The 25,042-nt window shown below is 45.0% G+C and overlaps 2 protein-coding genes across 3 annotated transcripts; both read right to left on the reverse strand.

Annotated features, from left to right (window-relative positions):
• Nucleotides 1-1,904: 1,904 nt before the first annotated feature.
• On the reverse strand, nucleotides 1,905-4,749 carry LOC133346919 (trace amine-associated receptor 13c-like). Its single transcript, XM_061558743.1, has one exon. The coding sequence runs from the start codon at nucleotides 4,568-4,570 to the stop codon at nucleotides 3,527-3,529; it is 1,044 nt and encodes a 347-aa protein (XP_061414727.1). The 5' UTR covers nucleotides 4,571-4,749; the 3' UTR covers nucleotides 1,905-3,526.
• A 2,258-nt stretch (nucleotides 4,750-7,007) lies between these two features.
• Nucleotides 7,008-24,911, reverse strand: LOC133347238 (NACHT, LRR and PYD domains-containing protein 12-like). Of its 2 annotated transcripts, XM_061559346.1 has the most exons (12): nucleotides 24,770-24,911; nucleotides 24,340-24,403; nucleotides 22,896-22,988; nucleotides 21,067-21,452; nucleotides 18,398-20,114; nucleotides 17,880-17,966; nucleotides 16,198-16,281; nucleotides 15,074-15,160; nucleotides 12,395-12,478; nucleotides 11,276-11,362; nucleotides 9,541-9,624; nucleotides 7,008-8,230 (listed from the first exon to the last, which is right to left on the reverse strand). In XM_061559346.1, exons 4-12 carry the CDS (start codon nucleotides 21,428-21,430, stop codon nucleotides 8,143-8,145), a joined length of 2,682 nt encoding a protein of 893 aa, XP_061415330.1. In that variant the 5' UTR covers nucleotides 21,431-21,452; nucleotides 22,896-22,988; nucleotides 24,340-24,403; nucleotides 24,770-24,911; the 3' UTR covers nucleotides 7,008-8,142. The 2 variants fall into 2 exon arrangements, with proteins under 2 accessions (XP_061415330.1, XP_061415329.1); XM_061559345.1 differs by lacking the exon at nucleotides 22,896-22,988.
• Nucleotides 24,912-25,042: the final 131 nt, after the last annotated feature.

A 25,042-nucleotide genomic window follows, 5' to 3' on the forward strand; every position in this document is an offset into this window, starting at 1 on the left:
TCGAATGCCACTATGGGAAACGTTCGCAAAAGCGTGTCACCTCGTCTGCCTCACATTTTAAACTCGTACTTTCCACATACAATCTGACCATAGCTGTCTCGTTTCTGTAAGTCTGTGTTTTCTTCTGAATATGTTTATTTAAGCATCGGTTTGTGAATGCTTGAATTACTTTATACAATTTCACGTGTCCAGTGTAAAACGTATTTTCATAATCTTCAAAGGGTAGGCGCAATGATAATAGGAAATGCATCCCTTTCATCCAGACTATGGCACGAAGATTTAGTTGTAGAAATACGTGGAAGAATACAAACGCAAAGAGACAGACAGAGAGAGACGCAACGACAGAGAGAGAGAAAGACACACACAAAGAGACAGAGAGTTTTATATATATATATGGATCGGAGTACGGAGAGACATGGAGGATAGACACAACATCGAGATGGAAAATAGAAACAAACACGCGGAGCTCCTGTTCGCTTGTAAATTCCGCATAAGCATCAAGATGGCATTTTCTGTCCATACTTAATGAGCAGTAGCCGGTGCCTCCCACACAAGTGCTCGGGAACAATTAGGGAGTGAGGTGTGACGCCTCGAGAGGTCTTCTTCCAACAAAATCGCACCCGAGAGGCATCTCCAAAGTGCCCTTGAGGAAGCACGTGTTGTTTAGATTCAGCGGACCCTACGGGCGTATTAATTAGGTATAACTTAATGTTAAGCTGAGAGGTGATGTGTTATATTTATATAAATGTACGGAGTAATAAAAAAAAACATGGTGATGGTGACTTGGGACGTTTCTCGTGTTTGCTGGGCTGTACAAATCTCGACAGACTGGCCTCTGTTTAGCCCTTGGAGCCTTAAGCCTTTCCACTGAATCACACGACGCTAATTATGGCTTTAAAAAAATCAGTCAAGAGGTCATCGTGGCTAATTAACCATGCCTAATCTTCCTATCTTCCTTCTGCAACGTCACTCAGCTGTTGCACAGTCAGCACTCAACCCTCCAGATCTGTGTGGTGATGCGGCGGTCGAAGCTCAGACGGTGGCACCACCACAACCTAACAGTAGCTGTTTGGTAACAGACGAATAAGTAAATCACAAATTCTTAAAATACAGTGTGTTTGAAAGAGATGGACCCAATTTCAAAGCAGTATATTTCACTATGGCAACATGTTACAATTACACAAAAAGTTACAAACGGTTTAACGAGTTATCAAGTTTTACTAACCATTTTATAAATGCTCTATGTGCCCCCCATCTGCTGTACGGACGACATCGAGAAGATAGTTGAATTCGTCCCAAACGCCTATCAAAGTTCTAGATTTGAAGCTTTCGTGACTGCAAAGATTCATATTCTTAGGTTTTTTCGGTTAAGTCACGTAAGTAAAACATCAAAATAAAAATAAAATAAAAATAAAAAATAAAAAATCACGACGTTTCGGAGGCAACACAAGTCTCCGTCATCAGGTGGGACCGTCACAGCCGAATTAGCTGCATCAAGTGAAGCAATGATTCAAGATGTAATCCCTTATAAGCAAGTTGAAGGGAGGTGGAGAGGGGGGAGAGCTTATCAGACTGTGGTAGCCAATGAATGGAAACTTATCCCTCCCGATACGTTTCCATTCATTGGCTACCACAGTCTGATAAGCTCTCCCCCCTCTCCACCTCCCTTCAACTTGCTTATAAGGGATTACATCTTGAATCATTGCTTCACTTGATGCAGCTAATTCGGCTGTGACGGTCCCACCTGATGACGGAGACTTGTGTTGCCTCCGAAACGTCGTGATTTTTTATTTTTTATTTTTATTTTATTTTTATTTTGATGTTTTACTTACGTGACTTAACCGAAAAAACCTAAGAATATGCCTATCAAAGTGTCTTCTTCCACTGAAGTAACCGTTGCCGTGATTCTGTTTTTGAGGTCATCCAGATCAGTCGCTAATGGTGGCACAAAAACACGGTCTTTTGTGCCATCATGCTCTTTGACATTGGCGGATCAACGCACGCTGCACCGCAATTACGGATTCAGTCTTGCTGAACTACAGAACGCAAAACGCCTTGTGTTGCGGGGTCGCCATCTTGCGAATGACTGAGGCTAGGGGTTGTTTGTGCGCTGGAAGAGGCATCGAGCGGTAATCATTTGAAACTCTATGTCCCGCCCTTTCAAGTGGTAAGAGCTTCATGCACGGGTGGTTCGTGGTTGCGGAGATATAGCGATTTCAAATTGGGTCCATCTTTTGTAAACACCCTGTATACATAAAATCAACCTTTTAAATATATTAGTTTATTTCGCAATATTTGTTTTGGTTATTGAATGGTTTGTTACTCAATATATCCTTTTACATAGCTGTTCATTTACCAATTTAGAAACTGATCATGAAAAAAAGTTTAACATTGAATTTTGTTCAGGCCCCATGGTGCAGAGTGCAGCCTCCCGTATCATCCACTCTGTTTCTCTATTGACATGTTATGAACAAGTACCATTGCTCAAAATGTTACCTATTTTTTCAGCATTATTGACGAATGTCCGGAGATATTTTGTACATTGTGCTTGTGCACCGCTGCCAAATCAGCAGCAACACAAATGAGGCATTGTAAGTCCCCACCTGCACACGTCCGCTCATGTAATTTAAACAGCAATGGATCATAGGTGCTCATCATTCAGCCACACCTCGCGAACACCAAATATGAGTGCAGATGTAATGACGACTTGACACACTTCTCTTGAGATGGCACTTGATTGAAGACACGTTCACTTGATATCAGGCGGAGATCCCAACTGCAACACCAACACGAGGCCACGCCAGCATTCTCGATCATTCTCGCTGATTGTGGACGCTCCCTCTACCGGCAGACTCCACCGTCCTCTTCCGTCACCTGACCACGCTCCCTTCTCGAACATTCCCGTAGCCACCGGTCTACCCACTCACTAATTATGCCCCTGTCATTACCTCCCGTGGCCATTAGTCCCCTTACGCCGTATGATCTCAATGTTTCCCACGTTATTTATTGCTTAGTCGAATCAAATGCTTTCTGGAAATCTATGGAACAGTTATAAATCAGCCTATTGTTTATCTTGCTTTCTCTGCTATAAGCCTGAACATCAAGTTCCACCAAATACCTATCAGTCTGCACTGTTAATCGATGTAATAGTACTATCACAATGCTCAGTCCATCTATTTTTGTCTCTTTGTCCATAAAGATCTTACCATTCTTGCCTTTTACCACTTTTTGCCTTGGTTGCCACTTCACATTTGCGCTGTTGACTGGTTTACGCATCCACCCCTCCACGGAGATTTAGTGGAAGGGTCACAATTCTATTCATGCATCATTCCATTGTTGTTTTTAGTGCATCACTCCTGGTGAATCGCTGAGTCTCGTTTCCTGCTTTTTATGCTATCAAAATTTCCTTTAAAGCACACCCTTACATAATCTTTCAGTAACCTGCCATCTGTGCAAAAAATATTCCTCTTGGTCACAATGGGTATTGATGGTAGGTGAGTAAACTGTTTTATCCCTGGATTCAAAATTAATCTTCTCTGAAAAGATCCATATTTCTTGTGTCCGAGGTGAAAATCCTCTTGCTGAGGACAATTGCGAATGCTCGTCGGAATGGTCGGCTAAAGAGTGCGTAGAGCACGGGGTTGAAGCCGGAGTTGATGTATCCCAGCCACGTGACGACGCTCCACACCCAACTACTAGTCTGATAGTTATTGAATACGTCCACCACATTCACCACGCAGTATGGCAGCCAGCACACGCAGTAGGCTCCCATGATGAGGCCCAGTGTCTTGGTGGCATTGTGCTCCCGCTTGAGGGCGTTGCCATCCACCTGCTGTTGATGCTGCGAGTGAATCCTCCTCGAATGATCGCGCACTACCCTGTAGATCTTCGCATACGCCACCCCCATTAGGATCATAGGCAGAATGACAGCACACACCGTGTCCATCACCATAAAGGTAATGTTCTTGAACATGACGCAGCTGTCGGGGCAGGTCATGCTCGCCACGATCTCCTCGATGCCGATGATGTTCCAGCCGAGCATTATGGGCGCCACGTAGATGACAGGAGCCACCCAGCAGACGCCCAACATCACGACCACCTTGGCCCTGTTCACCCGTTGCGTGTAGCACAGCGGGTGGCAGATGGCATTGTAGCGGTCGTATGCGATGCAGCTGAGGTGCAGGATGGACACCGTACAGATGACATAGTCGAGGCTCGTGTGAATCTTGCAGAACCATCGGCCGAAGAACCAACAGTTGTTGTGCACGGTCTTGAGCATGCTGAAGGGCATGATGAGGACGCCCACGAGGAAGTCGGTGAGCGCCAGGGACAGCGTGAAGACGTTCATGCGTGACTGCAACTTTCGGAAGTAGGCGATGGACACGATGACCAGCGTGTTACCAACAGCGATGGCCACTATGCAGATGACGAGCGCAGTCTGCACGAGAACGCTGCTCGCGTAGGACAAATTGAGCGGAGGGCACAGCAGTTGGAAGGCGTTCAGAACACATCTGTTAGACGAGACGTTGGTAAGGTTGGTGGAATTCAGTTTCAACACGCTCTGTGCCATTTGAACGTGTCACATGGAGTTCACACGCGGCAGATCGTGGAGTGGAGAAGCATCGGTGCGATGAGTTTCAGGAGCTGATGGAGCTACCTCCTGTCCAAGTCGCAGCCAGGAGGGTTTAGAAGTATCACAAATCGCCGCACGATTCACCAAACTATTGCCTCGACAGCGCTGGATCATAACCGTGCGCCACTGCCCACCACCTGCAACAACAAAGGCATGAGCAGTAAAGCCAAGAGGACCATAATTTATCTATCGGCCTGGTGAAAATTCGTGGAATAATTAAGAGATGGACACGTGGACTATGCTTCAGGGTCAGGAAGGGGGAGTGGGCAGGGGAGTTGCAAAGGAAATTGCTGTTTGTGGCGAGAAGTCAAAGTCATTTCTCGAAGCAATGATTGCTCATTGGTTATATGATATGCCATTGACCTGTAGAATATCCCCTAAGGTGGTGCAATAGAATCTATTATAAATATTACCGACACAGTTATCCACACCTGCATTGCCTGCAGCGGGGACACGTACAAATTGATATCTGGATGAGTGTTCCATTGGAGGCGCCTGCCTTTTTAAGTTCCCATTAGCAGAACGAGTGCCTTCTGCAAAGGTAATCTGCGTGAACCAGTCACAGCAGTGCAGTACAGGGCGAGAGAGAGAGAGGTAGGTGATCGAATAAGATCAAGAGGCCATCACGACCGAAGCTTTTGATGCCACCATCACACCTCACCAACGCTTTCTATTCCTGGCGCCACATCCCATCAGCTCCCGCATTGTGAACAGTCGGGCCTCTCGAGATCTGCCCTGACAGTCGCCCACCAACTGGCCTCATTAGGCCATCCCCTTGGTCGCTAGGCTCGTGAAGAACACGCCGATTGCATGTCTTGGTAGTGAATTGGCCCTTCCCCCATCCTACACACGCGTCCCATCGAGAAGAGCCGTTTATTTCTTTTGCTTAACCATCTCTCCTACACTTACCCGTCATATTCTCTTCAGTGCTTAGCGCGTCCAAAGTTTTTTGCACAGCGTTGAAAAAACAACGTCGGGTACAACAAACACCACACCATTCGGATGTCTAACCACCCATTTGTGCATGGCGCTGCGTCCCATCATAGCCTCTCACCACACACAATCATCGTCTTAAAGTCTCCGGAGCAAATCTAACGCTCCTCCCTATGCTACCAACGCTTCTCTATCAGCTGTTTTACGGTAAAGATCTGATCACTACAACCCCTCCCTGATCTAACTTCACACTGATTTTCTATGAAGAATGTTATATCTGATTGCCATCGAGAATATCACCTATTAGCGAATGGTAGATCGAATTCAACACGACTTGCCTGGCACCTAAAGCGTGTCAAAACATACCAAAGCGTCAACAACAGCATGCCAGACCACATGCGAACATTTGATTCCAAAGCGCTGGCACGATGCGAGCATGGGACTCCAGTAAAACACTGGAAATGAGATGACAGCACAAAAGTAGAAACAAAATGCACTTCAAATGTCCTGACCAGCAGTTGAACTCGTTCATTTTTTCTGATGGCGAGCGCTGTCCTGCGTCGGTGTGTCGTGCGCGCTGCGTGTGCGTAGACACTTACCTGTGTGTGTGTGTGCAGCAACTCACCTGTGCCCGCACGCAGACTCGCAGAGCGCTATGCCACTCTCCTCCGTCGCGTCTCTTCTCGCTCCCCTGTGTAGCGCCGCCTCCTCCTCCTCCCGCTGATTTATATCCATCCCGCTCGCCCGCAGCGATCCGTGTCTCGCTCCACGCCAGCACGAACGAATTCTCGCTTCAAACGCGGCAGATTGACAACTGGGGCTCAAGTGGCCATGGGATTCAACGAGGATGAGTCACCTCGTCGGCTGGGACTGAACGCGCGCCGAATCAAGCCTCAGAATGTCACATTCGCTACAAAACTTTGTTAGCTGAAGAGTCTATCCGCGTCGCTGCTCCACGTTTATGGAATACCTTTGCCGCTCGTCTACAGCTCGGTTCCCTCCCTTCACTCCGCCTCTTTACTTTACTCTTAAGAAAAAAAGCACAAAAGCGTTTGGCACATTTGCCCACGTGACAACTTGATTTGATTTGCTCTGTCAGGTGGTGGAATAATTTTACCTACACGACGATCTAACCCAAAATAAACTAACGACGAATCATTCGTTTATGTTATTACTTGTAAAGCCTACGCATACAAAACTCCGTATTAACTGTTGGGGCAAATGCTGTTATACAGCAAAGACTGACATGGAACACGAGGTGACGTGGCCAGCATTACGCCTGGTCACATTCATCTCCCTGCTGCTGTTTGCACACTGCATCATTCATTTATGGCCGAGTCGACATAGGGGAGGACCAGGACAAGCTCTGACACTGCAATAACTCCCAAGGGACAGGGTCTGAGTTATGGAACAAGAACAAAGTTTATTTAAAATTCACGTTATTTACAATTTTTGAAATGTTGGGTCCAACGCCGCGGTCTTCACATGGGACACCGAATGGTCTCAGCGAGTCGCAAGCCAGCACATGTGCGACAGGATGTTTGCTTGTTTTGTCTCAACACTCTGTACATCGCGTTCAATCTCCTTATTGCGGAATGCCACCATAGTCATGCAGCCTCCAACAACTTCCAATGGTTTTCACCTCCACAAAGGGAAAGAGGAGTTGTGTTAATTCTACTGTCGTGTAAACTAGCATCCTATGAAGCCAAAATTTCATTCCAAGTGATTACGGCAAATTCTGCTCGTGGTAATCATGCACGTGTACTTCTCTGTAAATAAAAAAAGTACATTACAGACGTCAGCGCGTGTCTGTCAACTCGGCCCGGATTGTCAAACCAACAAACAAACTCCCCAACACATTCGTCAATAGCAGCTCGGGGGGCCAGCGTTGATCGTCAATCACCACCCGTGCTCTATCCACTGCTGGATGAAGGTCTCCCCCACGCCATCGCGATATGTCACGATCCTTTCTTGTAATAATGCGCCGAGCACCGGCACACGAAGCCGATTCCATCACTCCATTCTCCGCGGTCGATGTTCACTCCAGCACATTTCGCGGTGCGTGTAACCTGGCTTGTGTTATCTAAAACATGTCACCCCCCCTTCTGCTTCAATGCGATTCTGAGCAAACATCTCCCCATGCTATCTTGCACAGTGTTAAGTTTTAGTTTCGATTATATCATTCACGACCATGCTATTGATTCATGTGTCATAGCAGATAGTGATGCATCAAAGACGTTCTACTTAACATGGCTATGTTGCGTACATTGTCCAGTTCCAAAAGCGCTCCAATCTGCTCTCTTCCACCTCTTTATTGAATAATCTCTCTTTATTTAATCATGTATACGTAGATATTATGTTGTCTTTCCCCCGCACCTCCTATTAGCAAGGTTGGCTACGTACGGTGCGAAAAAAGTTCAAGTTCAGCGCAACATTTACATTTTGTCCTGCTTTTAACATCTGTCTTTTCCGATTGCGTCTCTCTGATGGATATCTCCAAATTCTTAAAAACCACTTAAATGAAATTAACGGAGCTGCTCTGTGAGTTAATTTTCCAACGTCTGGGTATTCTCAGATTAAAATGTAATCTTCAGATCTTCTCTGTGAGTCCATCTCCTCTTCAACTCCATCTTCTCTTCTGCACGGAAGTCATTGCCACTCAACCTGCAGCACACATACACACACGCAGGAGGCTGGCGTTGAGTTGGGTTCACACTGAGCCTCAGGGAGATCCTCACAGCTCGATTTAGGCTCATTCAGAGCTGACGACACCAACACGAAGACCAAACGGCAGCAGCTACGAAAGTCCAGAGGGATGTGACGACTGAGGCCAGACCCAACATCCACAAATAGTGCTGCTGACGAAACGGCCAAGGACACTGATGTTGCCAAGAATGCTACGGCCACTACCGATGCTCCTACTGATTCTGCTAATACTACTCGAACTATTAATAGTTCGAGTTTGTCGTGTTATACACCATGTGGTGTGTAATGAGTAATATTTAAATATTGTTGGGCAATCACAATCATGCTTCAGTAGGAATGGAAGGGATTGGGGTAGTCTTGTGGTGGTGATGGTGGTGATTATAATTGTGGTGGTGGGGCAGAATAGAGGGGGCTAAACAGGCACGACACGGGCTGGAGAAAAGATGGTTTGATGCGGTATGGGAGGATGTGGAGCTGAGTGGACTTGCCGATGACTGGTACCAGCGCTGTCAAGATCGGCCTCTGTGCAGGAGGCTTGTGAAGGATGCTACCGAGCAGTTTGAGGCAGTCGCCCCCCAACAACAGCAGGTGGAGGAGCGACGCTCATAACAACGAGCAGAGCGCCGGGCATCTAATATGCAGCAAGCTGGCACAGTAGGCGACAGTCAACCCATGGCACCTGGGTCTGTCCTGTGACCTCCTGCCAGCAAGCCTTTGACACTTCACGTGGCCTCAAAGTGCACCTGGCCTGGCACAGGTACCATGGTGACACCACCGTCACTTAGTGGTGAATGGCGGGTCTTGGTATTGGTGGTGTGATGATCACTCGGAAGGTTTTGGTCATGGTGGTGTTGGTGGTGACGGCCATGTGCATGTGTTGGGCTTCTGGGTTCAGGGCTGCCTCAACACTTGTGGGGTTTTGAGGAGGTGAGGAAAATCAGGCTCATAAAGAGACACAGAGTTTGACAGGAATGCATGGAGACAACCAATGAGAGGCATATAAATTCAGAGTGACAAAGAGATAGAGAAACACGGGGTGATAAAGAGGCATCGGCATAACGAGGCATACAAAAATACAGAAACACATTGACACACAAAGACAGACACAGTGACACACGAAGAGAGATATAGAGACATATAGATACAAGAGTGATGGAGACAGAGCAAGACACCAACCAATACTAACTTGCAGTGTATGCGTGTGTTTGAAACATGCAGCAACAGCAGCAAGAGCACAGCCTTCACAGTTTCTTACACACAGAACTTACCAGACTTCCCTCAAGCCTGGGTTCGCATAGATGATGTCGTGGAGTGCAGGACCTGACATGCTCGTCAGCAGGCATTCCTGCAAGCTGAAGAAAAAGAAGAGAATATGAATCCGACATAGAACGTGCATTGACATTGACAAAGTAACGTCAGAGTAATAAAATAAATGTGTCAGTCAAGGCTGCTGAGAGACAGGGGGTGGGTGAGGGGGGGGGGGTCAAAGGGGACATTTGGCCGGGGCCTCACACAATATAGGGCCCTGACAAAAAATGTGAGATTTTGGTGCAAATTAATAAGAGGGCTCCACGTGAAATGCTGTCCCTTGAACTCCAGTTCCTGGTCTCCAGGAACCTCATGACAGCAATGATGTCAGTCGTGTGCTCTTCCATCCAGAGATGTTAAGAACGTGACATTGTGTTGTGAAAATGACTCGCGAAGTGGAATTATTTGTTGGGGGAGTAACAGATTACAACAGAAAAATAATGGCAATATGAATTGTGTTTTCAGTTTGTAGCCAGATGGAATTGGCTGTAGACATGAAGGAACACTAATTCTTGAGACCTTGCTAAGCTATAAGTACGTTTACATGTGGAAGGAAATCAGTGCCCAGAATAAACCCAAGACATAAAATAGAACATTTAAATTCTACATGTCTAGGTAAGAAACCGAATTGTTCTAATACACGACACCCGGCATTTTTAATGCATTGCACATGTGATTTGTTCCCGTATGATTCTGTGTAATAGTAGTGGAGTAGTGAGTGGTTACTTAATATGTAGTGATTTAAAGCTTTCGTGACTGCAGGGATTCATCTTCTTGGTTCTTTCGGTAAAGTCACGTAGTAGGGAAATAATAAAATAATAAAAATGAAACATAATAAAATTTTATTTAATTTCGATTTAAAGCTTTCGTTACTGCAGGGATTCATCTTCTTGGTTCTTTCGGTAAAGTCACGTAGTAGGGAAGTAATAAAATAATAAAAATAAAACATAATAAAATAATTCTCACGACGTTTCGGCCACAACGCAAGCAGCCGTCTTCAGGTGACAGACATGTTCTTCACCTGAGGACGGCTGCTTGCGTTGTGGAAGAAACGTCGTGAGAATTATTTTATTATGTTTTATTTTTATTATTTTATTACTTCCCTACTACGTGACTTTACCGAAAGAACCAAGAAGATAATATGTAGTGGTTATTTAAGTATCTAGGATACTCGAAGATCCCATTTAAAAAATTCAAAATATCTGTTTTTTACAATGGCCCTTCTTAGGATTATGTATCATATTAATTTCTATTCGTGTACATACTGTATTGTGTTTATTGATGTGAGAGAATGTTTGTAGCATGTATATATGTGTGTGTGTGTGCCAAAAATTTGGGGAGCGGTAGTGCAATGATTAGCTCGCTGTGCTACGAACGACCTGATTTCGATTTCCGCTCACGGCCAACACAAGTGACGATTATCTGGACTAGTCCCGTGCCTCCCCTTGGTCGATTCACCCTCAAATGTGTACCTGGTGTGATGTGTAAACATCACCACTCGGGAGACAAAGGCGGCCGGGCATGGTGTTGGCCACCCACCCCCTGATGTGCCTGCCTTCATAGATGCTCGCTAACAGCACTAGCCTCAACAGTCTGTTCGGGCTATACAGGCAATCTTTGTCTCCCGAGTGGTGATGGTTCATTGTGAGTTTCTGCAGATTGAACAAAGTGTGGAGTTATCAGATTGATACTCACAATAACTCCTTCAAATGTCCTTCTCTCCCCGCCATCCCTTCCGCCAGGAGCTTGATTCCTTGGTCTTTGAGCTTATTACCACCTAGCCTAAACTCACGTGTATGGGGGGAATAACAGCCCTGTCTCACTCAACCCATAATAATTTCAGGGTCTCATATATTTATTGATTAATATTTACCATCATGACGTATATGAGCAATGAAGACGCGTGTAATTTTGCTTTCAAACAATGTTTTGTTAATACAGAGCACAGCATTCATATGTGTATGTTGATCCTTCTCTTTGAGTGAAGACCATCAATCTGCAGGCCATCATTTGTTGGGAGGCCCAAATTGCGGAGTTTCGCTTTCAAATCTTTTCATTTATATGTGCACACATATATTCATCTCTGCCAAGTTTCAGCTTCTATCCGTTCCAAAACATGAGAATGTATATGAGTCATTCAGGCAAACTATACTATATGTATTAGATAGCATCCCCAATTTCTATCACAGACAATGTTATAAGCACATTATTTCTATGTGAATAGCATCAATTATTACTACATCATTTTGTGGAAAAAGCTAGATGTTTTACATGGAGAGTTATTACATGTTGATAGAAAAAGGTTGCTTGAAACGGTGCTCCGTGTATTGTAAAGAAAATCCTTGAACATTGATATATGTATCATGAGTTTTATCATTTATTTTTTAGAGCTAATCATTCCTCTTGACATCAGTGAGACTTTATAAACGTAGTCAAACTATCACGTACACACACCGGCAGTAACCTAGAGCACCACAATGGCGAGGAGATGTTATCTCCCTCGGCTGGTACGCAGGAGGTTGTGGATTTGATCCCGGGCACTGACGACGCATGTAGTAAATTTGGAGTCCGTGTGTTCTCCTTCCCGATGGTTGTCGTGTGGATCTATCCCCGGGTTCTCCAGTTCTAACCCCTCCACGTTTATAATAAACGCGCATTTAGATTATTTGGCTGATACTTAAATTCCCGCACGTGATGATATCAGCCACTTTCTTCAAGCTATCATGTGGCCGGGTCACCTCTGAACGTAGAGCTCAATGCTCAATAGGCTTTACCTGGTAAAATAAGAATTGAGCTCCTTCACACAGAACTTACCAGAGACTCGTCAAGCATGAGTTGGCCCTGATGATGTCACGCACTGCACGGCATGATTGGTCCGTCAATGCGCAGTAATTAATTCTAAAGGGAGAGAAAAGCAGTAAAATCCCACGTGGAAAACAACCATTAACTTGGACAAAACAATTAATGGAACTCGGATCATCGGGTTCATCGCACAGTGATTGAACACCCCATGAATCACATGTAGATTTTCAAAACTCATAAATCAACTGAATTGCAATGTTGTCAAGAGATGGTAGTCCAGAAAGGGAGTTAATAAATCTATCTATGTATACCTTTGAACGTTATCTTGGTTTCCAGCCACGTGCAAAAACACCACTTAATAACATGTTTTTGCCAAATATTTCAATGTGGGACCATTCTGAAAATTATGCAACTTTGTGAGGCTTTCTTTGATAATGGCTTTCTTTGATGAATAGCTAATTTTGCTCACAATTATACAGCTCCTGGAACTTGTATTGCTCAGTTGTGTGCTACATTCCACAGCAATTGGATTAGTAACTTTTGTAATTGTGTTAAATATGTTGTTCCTTCTAACCCTGATTACTTTAGTATTTCATTCCGTGATATATTGATTCCATTAAAAAAACTCCAAACTCATTCTTAATGATACTTTAATTAGAACTTGACAGGGAGCTCAGTGGTAGAACGAGGCAAGTTGCAGTTCAAACCCTTGCTGGCGTTTGACTCAGCCCATCATCCCTCCAGACATAATAAAATGAGTACCACTTTTTGGGAAAGTCAACAGTGGTGCCCTATGAATAGGCTCGATTCCGCCAAAGGAATGCGGAATTTCCACGACTGCCTCATGACTGAGTTCCATCTCAATGCTGATTTGAGCACAAACTCACTTTAACTGGAATCAACTCAAACATCAATTCCTACTGCTTTCAATGCGGAAACAACCTTGCCATTCATCCAACTGGTAACAGTGCCTAAACACATGTAACATTCATCATTGCTATATTCAATATTTACCACTTCCCACCTTCCATGGCTCGTGACATGGAGGCTTGAATTACATCTACTCCATGTTTGAACCCCCGCCTATCGAATACACTTTACAAGAATCCAGGAAATTATTTCGCAATTTTTATAAACTGTAGATGTTAAAAATAATTATTGGGTAAACGCGTAAAATACTTTGGACATGTAAACTGCTGGTTGTCTTTTTTTAAAAGGCACGTAAACACATCAAATGTCAATATATCAACCAGAAGCATAGAGTGGAAAACAGGCAAAAGCTAAGGGTGTGAACCACATAATATTTCCGAAAATATCCGCAGGTGTAATTTCACGCGAGGAAGTAAATATTTAATCTAGCAGTGAGGAATGAAGAGTAGACCTCAGGTTTTGGAAAGAAGACCAGTTTGATGTTGTTTGCTTTCGGCTCCCCACTTTCTCCCCCGAGGCGAGGAGGCAGCTGACGCTGAACATTACCACTTGCCACATCCTGAAACCTGTCTCCTTTATGTCCCTCGACAACACGGCATATTCATTATCTTATTACCGTATCGTTTTATTTCCCAATCTCCCTCCTGCGCTGTTTCAGGACTGGGCTCGGTGCTGCCTCCTGGACCTTGCCTTGGGTCCTTGCCACTCTCACAGGGGCTGCCACATCTCCATCGGCAGCCGTGCGGGGGCTTCATCAACTTTTTTTACTCTGTGAAGTTGTATTTTTCAACTGCTTCTGTTGAGCGTCTTGAATTTCAGTTACACGCTACAGGGACATCTCTACTTACGAACTTTCAGAGATACGAACAAAACCTGTCCATATGTTCGGTTGCCTGTTCAGACCGAAAGTCGAAAGTTCAACCGCCGTGCAATAGATGGCGGTGGTGGCATCTACATCTCCAGAACATGAAGAACCAGCGGCATCTACATATGCAGAACATGAAGAACCGGTGGCATCTACATCTGCAGAACATGAAGAACCAGTGGAATATCTATCTACAGGAGATTATACAACGTTTAAAGCCATTCCCCGTGTTTAGTGTACACGCCGTACAACATGTTTGGAATCAACAGGAGTAAAGTTGGACTTCGGAACAAATCGACTTGCGAACAGACCTCTGGAACCTAACTCCTTCGTAAGTCGAGGAGACCCTGTATATACATTATTGTTATTTTTGTTGTCAACTAAATGATTCTTGGGCCGGAACAGAAAAATTTAAAACTTTGCATTCAGCACAGAGATGTATTATGGCTGAGACGTTACAGTGACCAAATCTAAACATTTCAAAAGAGTAACTGACGATTTAAAACAAACAAAAACAGATTTGATCAGCCACTGAGCTACAAACCCAGCGACCATAAGTTTACTCCCACTCGCAGCCAACATCAGTGATGGACTTCTGAATAGGTCCTGTGCCTCCCCTAGGTCGATTCAACCTTAAATGAGTACCTAATGCAGTGCGAGAATGTGACGGTAGCCAGGCGTGGTGCTTGCCATCCACCTCTTTGCTGTGGCAGCCATTTATAGGTGCTCGCTAATGGCACTTGCCCCAACACCCTTGTTGAAGCCACTTGGGGGACCTTAGTTTTATACAAGAGGGTTATAGACGCATCACGTGTGGAGCTGTTTAACATAGGCGATGTTGCATCACGTGGTGGGGGGGGGGAGACATGGTCAGGCGGTGTCAGGATGGCACTCACTGCAACGTCTCCAAACGCCCTTCTCTCCTCGCCATCCCATGCGCCAGGAGCTGGAAGTCTGCGTCCCTTATCTGGTTCCCGCTCAGCCTAAACCCACGTTGACGGGACGAGAGACAGAAAATGTCTTCCTGAACCCACACGAATTTCGGAGACGAGCATGAGCTTCACCAACAATACCATTTCCGCTGTTTACACATTTCATTTGAATCTGTTATGCAACGTAAAAGTACTTAGAATATAGCATTTACAAAAAAATACTAAACGGCACGTATTATTGAATGTAGTATTCGTATAATTTATCACAATATTAAGATCGGGTAATCGAGACTGAATAATGGGGAAGCAGTCGTAACTAAACTTTCAATTTTACCAGGTAAGGCACACTGAGCCACGTAGCGTTTTTTTCAGAAGCGACCTGTCCACAAATGACAGCTCAACGAAGTGGCTTATCATCAGGTGGACATTTATAGCAGTAGACAAATAATCTAAACCAGGGGTGTCAAACACACGGCCGCACCAGGCCATCCAAGCCCCTTCCGCCATTGAATGGGGAAGGGTAAAACAGAGGACTAGGAAAAAAACAAATCCACGCAACCACGGGTGGGGAGAGACACGTAGACTCCAAATATAGAGCAGGCGTCGGGATTGAAGCCACGACTTCCTGTATTCCAGGCGAAGCAGTTAACATCTCGCCACCGCGGCGCCATTTCACCGAGCTGTCGATGTTAAAAGGAGTTAACATGACCAAGAGGAGATGGCGTGTTGTGTGCAGGGACTCCATAAATAGTTGCAACTCATGACCGAGAAGGATGGCGACAGCTTGGTGAGGTCTTCATGAAGCAGTGGAATGAGCATTGCTGATGATGACCATGTTTTCTACTTTAATGTGAAAGGATCTGTTGTTAATATTAACCATATTCCTTCACGCACACGTGTTTTGTCTATTTTCAAATATGTCGGTATTGAAGGCTGTAAGAATAGTTAGTTTCGCTAATTGCTTCAGACACTGCCTCACTCGCTTCACCTCAGGAACACTAAATACATAACAAACGATAACTTGCGCACAGAGTATACGCGTCAAATTTGCAACAGCAATAAAGAGCAGAGCCTTCACGGAAACATACCTGAGATCCCTCAATTCTTTGTTGGCCTTGATGATGTCTTGGAGTGCAGGACCGACATGGACTGTCAGTGAGCAGCCGATCAGGCTAAACGGGAAAAAAGAAAAGCCGAACCACAGCTTTATTGGGGAGGGTAACAACGGAGTCATTTCAACTTAACGAGAATGCAGACGTGTTACTACTCGAAGAGGGAGACATATCACGGGCCTTGTGACGTCTTAGGTGAGCGGCGGTGGTGGCTATGCACGTGGCCTGTAATCCAGCACACGTGGAGGCAGCGAGCGTTTGCTGGATCGCACGTAAGAATGTGAAACTGCCTTGCTATTGCCGTCGAGGATCCAACACCCTGCCTCGCTAGAAGGCAGTACAAGTGAACTCGCCACCATCTGTGTCCATCTATACGGGGATATAAAGAAAATGTTGTGTATCGTGGTCAGCCTGAAACCGCTCGGTGGGGCCTCTACCGAGATTCTCTTGGCTGCACCACACGAGTGAGCCACCTCGCCCGAACACCGAGACGTAACCTCGTCAGGTACAATTGGCACCATCTCGTTTAAAAACAGTGCTCTAGACCAGAGTTTAAAAAGGCAGAGAAAGTGTGATAGATAAGTAATTGCGTGACAGTGATAGCGATTAGCCTCGCGTGTATTTAGTAATATAACGTTGAGTCTGTGTTGATCGTGTTGTGACGTGACCAAGTAATTTCTACTGCCTTACTCTTTGGTTCTTTCGGTAAAGTCACGTAGGTAGAAAATAATAGATCACGACGTTTCGATCGCAACACAAGCGATCGTCATCAGGTGACACAATCACAGCAGGGCAACTGCTTTCGGTGACTTTACCGAAAGAACCAAAGAGTATGGATTCCTGCAGTCACGAAAGCTTCAAATCCAGATGGAATTTTTACTGCCGTTAACGTGCACTTTGTTCACGTGACGTGAGTTATTTACTTGCCCTTTAACACTCGCAAATCCTTGCAAAGTCCCTTGTATTGTTCTTGGCAAACTGTAATTTATTTTGACTCGGCCCTGACATTTGCCCATTGAATTTTGCTCTCTCGGCAAGACCGTGGTGAGATATGAAACGAGCTGAGGTCTTATTTGTATCAATTGTACTGCGGCTTATTTTATATTTGAACGGTGACAATTAAAGAGATGAGATTGAGAATAAATCTAAGGAAACCCCAATCTGTAACTGGACTCTGTCTCATGTTCAGCGGGTGGCTGTTTGTTTGTTTTCTGCACTAGTGGACAACTTTTAAAGGCGTTAGCGCCCACACCTGAGCTGACTCTCGCAGGGAGTTGCTTCAACACAGCGTGACATAGGAGGGAGTCGTACGAACACAGAGGAGCATCGCGGGAGTCACACTAACATTGTAGCGGGACCTATCCAGAATCATTCCAAAAAACAGATGGATTTAGTGGGAGCCATCCCGACAGTGGGACATATCGTGAGTCACTTCAACACAGTGGGACAGAGTTTGCAGATTTGTTTCCCATATTATTTGTAAGAGCCATGCCAACAACGGAACATTAATAAAGTTGTGGGACACAACATCGTACCGACACAACTGAACATGTCAACAATGGGACTGTAAAAATGTGTATATAATTAGAAACTTAGCCATTTATGTGGAATATTGAGACAAAACTAGACTTGGTGAGAGGTGTAAGGTGGTTTCTCACTAAAGGACTTCCAATTGCCCATCTATCCCCTTCATTCCGTTCGCCAGGATCCTGACTCCCTCATTCTTCAGGTCGTTTCCACCAAGCCTACACTCACACGCACGGCAGAAGGGAGAGCCCTCTGTCAAATGAACGCACGGGAACGACTGGACCAAACATGTTACCTGATGAAGATGAACAATCATGTAAACATGATCAACGCAGACACTTAATACTACAGCCAACAATTCTTCTGCTTTATTCATTAGTGTGCCGTTGTGGTTGTACCCAAACACATCATCATCACGGGAGAAGAGACGGTGCTGTCTTATTAGCAACAGCATTGCTTTTCAAATGAATTGACAATCACCCAGGTAATTATTGATTTTGTTAGAAGATCATTCATAGATTAATTTAAATTTGCATAAACATATAGGGGTCTGTTGTCATGGTGGAGGTAGATATCTGGATAATATGAACATTGATCAGTGAGAAGCATTGGCTTTTGCTTTGTAATATAAATAAAATGTGAACAATACCACAATGCTTTACACTTGTGCAGTCCAGGATGGAGTCTCTTGATTTCTTCAGTGCCGATTCCGCATGACTCTACGTCGACTTTCTCCAATGGTTCATCTCGATACTGCAGAAGCCAGGTGACTGCAGTACAGTCCAGCGGGGACAGCTTTGTGTGTGAAAAGTCAATCTCTGTCATGGATCGAGTGACGTTGCTCAAGGCCTTTGGGTCTTGTAGCTCATACACGCAATGAAGCAGACTGATGAGCCTCTGTTTGTCTCCCATGTGGTTCACTATGTTGTGTCTGATCCATTCCTTGACCTTGTTTTGAGAACCAGCGGATGGCCTAGAAAGGACGCCTTCTAAGATCGTCCAGGGAGTGTTGGATGCCAGTCCGCAAAGGAACCTCTGAAACACGTCATACCGCCCGTCTTGTTCATTGTTAATATTCATTAGGATGTGAGAAACTGAATATTTTGATGGACGTATTCGATCCCACAGCTGTCTGAAGAATGAATGTGTTGGTTGCAAATATACACTTAAGGCCGCAAAATATTCTTGAATTGTCAGGTGGGAAAATGAATAGCATGTATCACGCTTCACGCCATCGCATTTAAACACATTATTGATAAATGTGCTTGAAACTTCATCAGCTTCAATCTCAAACTCTTGCAGGTGTGCTTGTGTGAATATCTGGAAGTTGTTTTGAACACCTTCTAAAGCCATTTTAGCAATAGACGCAATGTGTTTTTCCCCTGCTGCTTTGTTTCTATGGCGCTTGATGAGGACAAAGATATAACGTGTGAAGAGTTCGGTTGTAGATTGTGGGCAAAACTCAGGTGTACCTCTATTCTTTATTTGATCCTCAATGGTTATGGCTGCCATCTCACAAAATGAAGGGTTGTAGCACAAACTACCCAAGAGTGTATTTTGCTCCAGAAGCTGATATGCTCTCTCACCTAGCACGTTGTCTTTGTAGAACTTGTGGAAAAATGATTTCCTCTCGTCTGCAGAAAACCCGGCGATTTCAACGGCACGGTCCACTTTTGCTTCATCCAGCTTCTCCATCGCTAGGGGTCGCGTGGTAATCAGGATGGAGGATTCGAGCAGAAGCCTTCCCGTCACCAAACCAGCAATGACGGCTTCTACATTTGTTTTCTTGTTTGGATCATTACAAGCCTTGGATAAATCAAGACACCTTCCAAATTCATCCAAACCATCCATTAGAAACAATAACTTTGCTGGGTCTTCAATCAATTCATGAGCCACCTTTCCCAAGTCAGCATGCACGTTTCCAAGCAGATCCTTGAGTGACACTTCACCTATTTCATTTAGCTCTCTGAATCGTACGTAGACAACATTTTCGAATTTTTGATCAAATATGATGTCGCCAGCTGTTGACAATCTGTTCACAATGAATTTGCTCATGGTGGTTTTACCAATGCCAGGGACTCCGACCACAACGACCAGACGAGGTATCTCTCCGTTGGATTTCATCGGATCAAAGAGTTCCTCGTAGGTGATCCCATTGCAATTTGCTTCCTGCATCATCCTCTCGTGGTCATTGGCTCTTCCAAAGAACTCGTGCGTCTTCTTTTCATCCCTGTGGTAGTAATGCACCAGCACAGGACTAACCATCTTCTCTAATAAGTTTGTGAATTCTCCAGGCAATGCATTGTAGTCATGTGAAACCGCAGTTAGCTTTTTCAAATACGTTTTGTATTTATTCATATGTTTTCCTAAATGTAACAAAAACCAGAAGGCAAAATTAATATAGTATATAGCCTTCAGATATAGATATTTAATACATAGCAGGTTATCAATATCATGTAGTCAGAATAATACTATGAAAAAATAATATAACTGAATTCAATGCAAATTATAGCATGAACTTCACAAGCATTTGAGTTTTGATTATATCAATTCGAGTTGTGTAACAAAATTGAAATCATGAAAAAATTCAACCGACAATCATTCATACATTACAATAATACATTCGAGTGATCCTGTAGAACACTAAAAGGAGCAATCTTCCATGGGCAATGAAGAAATATAACTTTAACCTTGTGAAAGTGGTGGAATCAGGAGAGCGGACAAACAGAAGTAACTGATTGAGCAGAGAATGGGATATCGTCTGGTGTGCTTCTGCGGCCGTCTGTAACGCTCTTCCTTCTGATATTAGGTCGCCACTAGAGCACTTTAAAATTCTAAAATTCGAATGAATTTCTTTAGAAATGCTTTTTGTGTCTAGTTTGTTGTCCTTCCCCCGCACCTCCGATTAGCACGGTTGGCTGCATACGGTGCGAAAGAAGTTAAACATACATACATAAAGTTCACGTGTAAGACCTGTAAGTACACACGACAACAAGTTTGAGCACACCAGCCTTGTCTCTTTTTTACAACGTAGTTTACGATGCGAAGGAGATCGCATTCAACAATTTGCGATTAAAACAAATGGAATGCCAGATGTGGTTGGGTGGCTCAGAGGTCACAGCATCGAGCTGGCACTGCTGAGATCCTGGGTTTCAATGTGGACATACTGATGTGTGTTAATCATGCATTCGCTTTTGTGACCAATTACCACCGTCGACATTGGCCTTGTGGCTTAACGTGTACAAGCCAGGTTTGGCGGCCAAAAGAGGCGAGATTAACGAAGGCGGCAGAGATAAAAAAAAAAATCACTGCACTCACGGAAAGCTTCTCCACGGATGACATGGTTCTCGGTGTTGCTCACTCTGATGCCCATTCCACGCAGCTCCTCTTCATTCACGGTGATCCACTCATCCAAGGGATGGCTTTCTGATCTCAGTGGTACCAGTACAACCTGCAGAAACTTCATACAGACTGCCTCTCCCTTGTCAATCATCAGGTTAACAAGGTACCGAGCTTGTTGAACGGGGTTAGCTTCAGCAAAAGCAGTCTTGTATTCATTGTCCGTAAGCATACTTTCCTGACATGATTGATCGAGTGCTGTGTGCAGATTTCCATGTAGACACTTTTGAATGATTATCTTGTTGCGTTTAATGATCTGAAGCGCAGGTCCGTTTGATTCCATGATAACTTCCACACCATTTCACCTTAAAAGAAAGAGCACAAGCCACGTGCTATTCCTAAATAAGCACCTTTAATAACTGTCCCGGGTATACATATACACGGATTAAGCTGTGTTGTGTCCCTCAGATATATATAAAGTCACTTGTTTAATTAACTGTTCCATAAGCTGTTTTTGGTTCTTTCATGTCCACGGAAATAATATATGGTTCAGGAGCTATCCCCTTTAAATACTGTGAAAGGCATAGTTGACTCTTTCAAGTGTGGCATCTGCAACTGTTTCATCTGAGACACAGTTCCATTCTTGAAACATACATATATTCAGTATATATTTACTTTGTAGCTCTGCATAACAGTGCTCAAATATAATATTCTATTTATATGGTGTCTTATCGTTCAATTTTTCTCCCTAAGTGATAACATTTGTGAATTTCCAATCATCAACTTTTTTTTCGTGTTGTACATTATGATTTTTCGATGCAGTGTTTTGGCTACAATTTGCATGTTGAACCTCTTTAGGCACCTTAAGTGCAGAATGTGCTTAATTTAATGGACGTTTCCAATTCGTGCAGTTTATGTCTGAGATGCGCCTGAGATTCCAACAAAACGTCCATTACACCATCACCACCAGATGGCACGTGGCATCGCGAATTTACATTGACACCGGCACCATCCAACCCAAACTGTACGCAAACACAAGGGGCTGTTCCTCCTTTTCTCTCTTTTATTCACTCTGCTCACAAATTGTTTCAAGTTTGTTTTGTTTAGCCAGGTGGGAACTCAAGAAGAGACAACGACGGTCTTATTTGAGGAGTGACCTCGGGCATGAGACTGTGATGTATGCGGCGTAAATGTCGAATTTGGCAACTTTTTTTACCCTGACGCCGGCACACAATGGTCTACTCTTGCGAATTACATCCGGGCTTCTTGACGTCTGCTGTTTGAAGCACACAGTGCGTAGTATTGTAACACCATCGTTGTTAAACTGACAGTAATAACCAGGGCGGCCGCTGGATTAGAACCATGAACATCTACAATGAGCGATGCATGCACTTCCGCGAGGCAATGTCACCATCCCTCCAATAATACCACTACAATAATAATCATGATCACCATTGCAGTTGCAGAAATGTGCATCACATTTGACTTCAGTACAACAGAAACCAATGGCTCAGTTTAACACGTAGGTTTTCGCGACCAATATTATTCATAATAAAGGTTTTTGGGTTAGATCGCGTTATTTATGAATGTGTCGTAACCCTCCACCACCCGACACGGCCAAACAGTAAAAAAAGTGTCACGTTTACAAAAGAAAAATAGTTCACTCCAGTCATGTGTACGTCACAGCTACAGTCACGCGCGTACATTGTGAACAAAGAACCACCTGAATGCAGTGCAAGAAGAATGTTTGAAAAAAACACCACCAAAATGTCGATACATCGTTCGACACAGGACATGAGGTGAAATACCTGCCACTGGAAGTACCTGCCAAACCGGCCAGGTGGCTCAGCGCTACAGTTGGATGGCTCGCAATCAGAAGGTTGTGAGTTCAAATCCTGGTCCTGGAGGGGAATAAGCGAGGCGAAAATGTGTGACCTTAAAGCCTCTCGTATAAGCGAGGCGAAAATGTGTGACCTTAAAGCCTCTCGTAAAAGTGGAACTTGCGTGCAATGTCACGCAAGCACTGAGAGGCGAGGAGAGGACCGGCACAGGCTCACCTTCTGACCACACCTGACGAATAAAGGACATGAAATGCTTCATGCCAGCAGCCCAAATTGTTCGTGTATGTTTCATTGTTTGCTATTGTATGGTTGACGTGTTCGCCGGGTAAGTATATAGGTGGGTTGCGGTGTTAAAATAACGGTTCCCAACAGGTTGAATTTAACTTTAACTCGAATTCCTCTGTCATTACTGCATAGCACAAGTGCTCATGGAACAACCAATAGCGGCTTGAGAGGCATCATCTATGAGAAACCTAGAGGAGTTGTTTACAGCTCGATTAGAGAGAATAATGAAATGTCTCTCGAATTAATTGTTGGTTGGAGTAATGTGTTCTTCTTAATGGTAACATTTTATTTGAACACGTAGGCTCTCGCGACCAATATCATCCATAATAGAGGGGTTTTTTGGGTTAGATAGCGTAAATATATAAATGTGTCGTTAAAACCCGACACCACCCGACACAGCCAACTAGTAAGGGTTGTCACGTAAACAGAACGTGGCCAATTCGTCACTAGTACAGCACCACCGGTGTGTTGGAGAGCCAAGCCACAGCATTTACAATCTGAGTACGACGTTTCGCCAGTAATTACAACTAGCTTCATCAGGCTTACCGCGAGATCTGGCGATCTAACCCAAATAAACCTATATTATTGGTAACATTCGATTCCATCGTAGCATCGGGAAAATGGAATGTAAACTACCGGTCTTGACTAATAATTCTCAATGGTGAGTAATACCGGAACGGTATTGAGCCTCCCGTGGGTTGATTCTGAGCGGCTGGTGCGCGCACGCACCTTGAATTTCCTTCCAACCGTACGGAGCCAACCGCGCGGTGTGCAAGCGTCAACGACACTCGCAGCTTCACGCTGTCTCCGACCACATCACGTGTGTTCGTACACTGCTCCGTCCGTCAAAGCCAACAGCACTTACCCCCCCCCTTGCCCCCGGGAAGTCCTCTTGAACACTACACGGGGGGGGGGGTGGCTTTGTCTCCACGGTACAGAACTAGAGTCTGGCCCAGAGCTGAGAGGCATGTTGGGCCCCCTAGGGCGAGTCGCCTTACAAACATTCGGGCCACCAGCCGCTGTTTGCTTCCCGACGTGTTGGGTAGGGGGTGGGGCGCACCCTGCCATCGATCCAGCACTCTTTTGTTCTCTCTGATTACGCCGCTACCCAGCCATTGTCCCTTACCTGTCCGTGCAGCGCGAGCCCCACGCCAGCAGTGCGTGGACACTGAACGATGCCCAGTAGTTCCCTGTGTGATCATCAAGAGCAGCAGCAGCATCATCATCATTGTCGTGACGCTTTTTTTAAGCACGCATGACATAAACGCGTACACAGGTGTGCTCGTCTTAAAATCAGCCATCGGAATGTGTATTCACAGTGGAGGAATCCGATGAGATGTAAACCTCTTTTTCGCAGATGCCCAGCAGTTAATATTACCCATCCTGCATGCGCGCCGCTTATATCGGCGCGCATACCCACAGACACGCGTCCGACGCGCAGTGTCCTCTCGCACACGAACACACGCGGGCACGCCGTGCACAAAACCAAAGTTCCCCCGTGTAGGCTCAACGCACTTTTGGGGGGGGGGGCAAGTGCCGTTCGCGCAGTACGTTACCTCGGGCCCCTCACGTCTTCCTCACCCTCGCCTTGTTAACGCAGCGCAGTGACCCCCCCACCCACCCCCTCCCCGTGCTCTCAGTCCGAAGCGCCTGCGATCCGAGAGTTTGCCCAGCACCCTCTAAGTCCTCCTCCTTCGGCGTCAACGGGTTTTACGCTTGACCTCGGCGGCGCCTTGCGACGTTGCTCGACGCGGTCCTCGCACCCGCATCAGCACCGCAATCAGCCTCCTTCTTGCTGCTCCTCCTCCTCCTCCCTCCAAGCCCATCCC

The sequence above is a fragment of the Lethenteron reissneri genome, chromosome 25 (genome assembly GCF_015708825.2).
Source record: "Lethenteron reissneri isolate LAM-NWPU_2019-01 chromosome 25, ASM1570882v1, whole genome shotgun sequence".
Taxonomy (NCBI): Eukaryota; Metazoa; Chordata; class Hyperoartia; order Petromyzontiformes; family Petromyzontidae; genus Lethenteron; species Lethenteron reissneri.

What these genes read in the sequence shown, in the direction of transcription:
- LOC133346919 (XM_061558743.1), bottom strand. Translation starts at nt 4,570, where the DNA reads ATGGCACAGAGCGTGTTGAAACTGAATTCCACCAACCTTACCAACGTC.
- LOC133347238 (XM_061559345.1), bottom strand. Translation starts at nt 21,430, where the DNA reads ATGGAATCAAACGGACCTGCGCTTCAGATCATTAAACGCAACAAGATA. An exon ending in GGGCGTTTGGAGACGTTGCA is followed by an intron (nt 12,479 to 15,073) that starts GTGAGTGCCATC and finishes CTCTCCCTTTAG; the next exon opens with AATTAATTACTGCGCATTGA. An exon ending in TCATGCTTGACGAGTCTCTG is followed by an intron (nt 11,363 to 12,394) that starts GTAAGTTCTGTG and finishes ACGTGAGTTTAG; the next exon opens with GCTAGGTGGTAATAAGCTCA.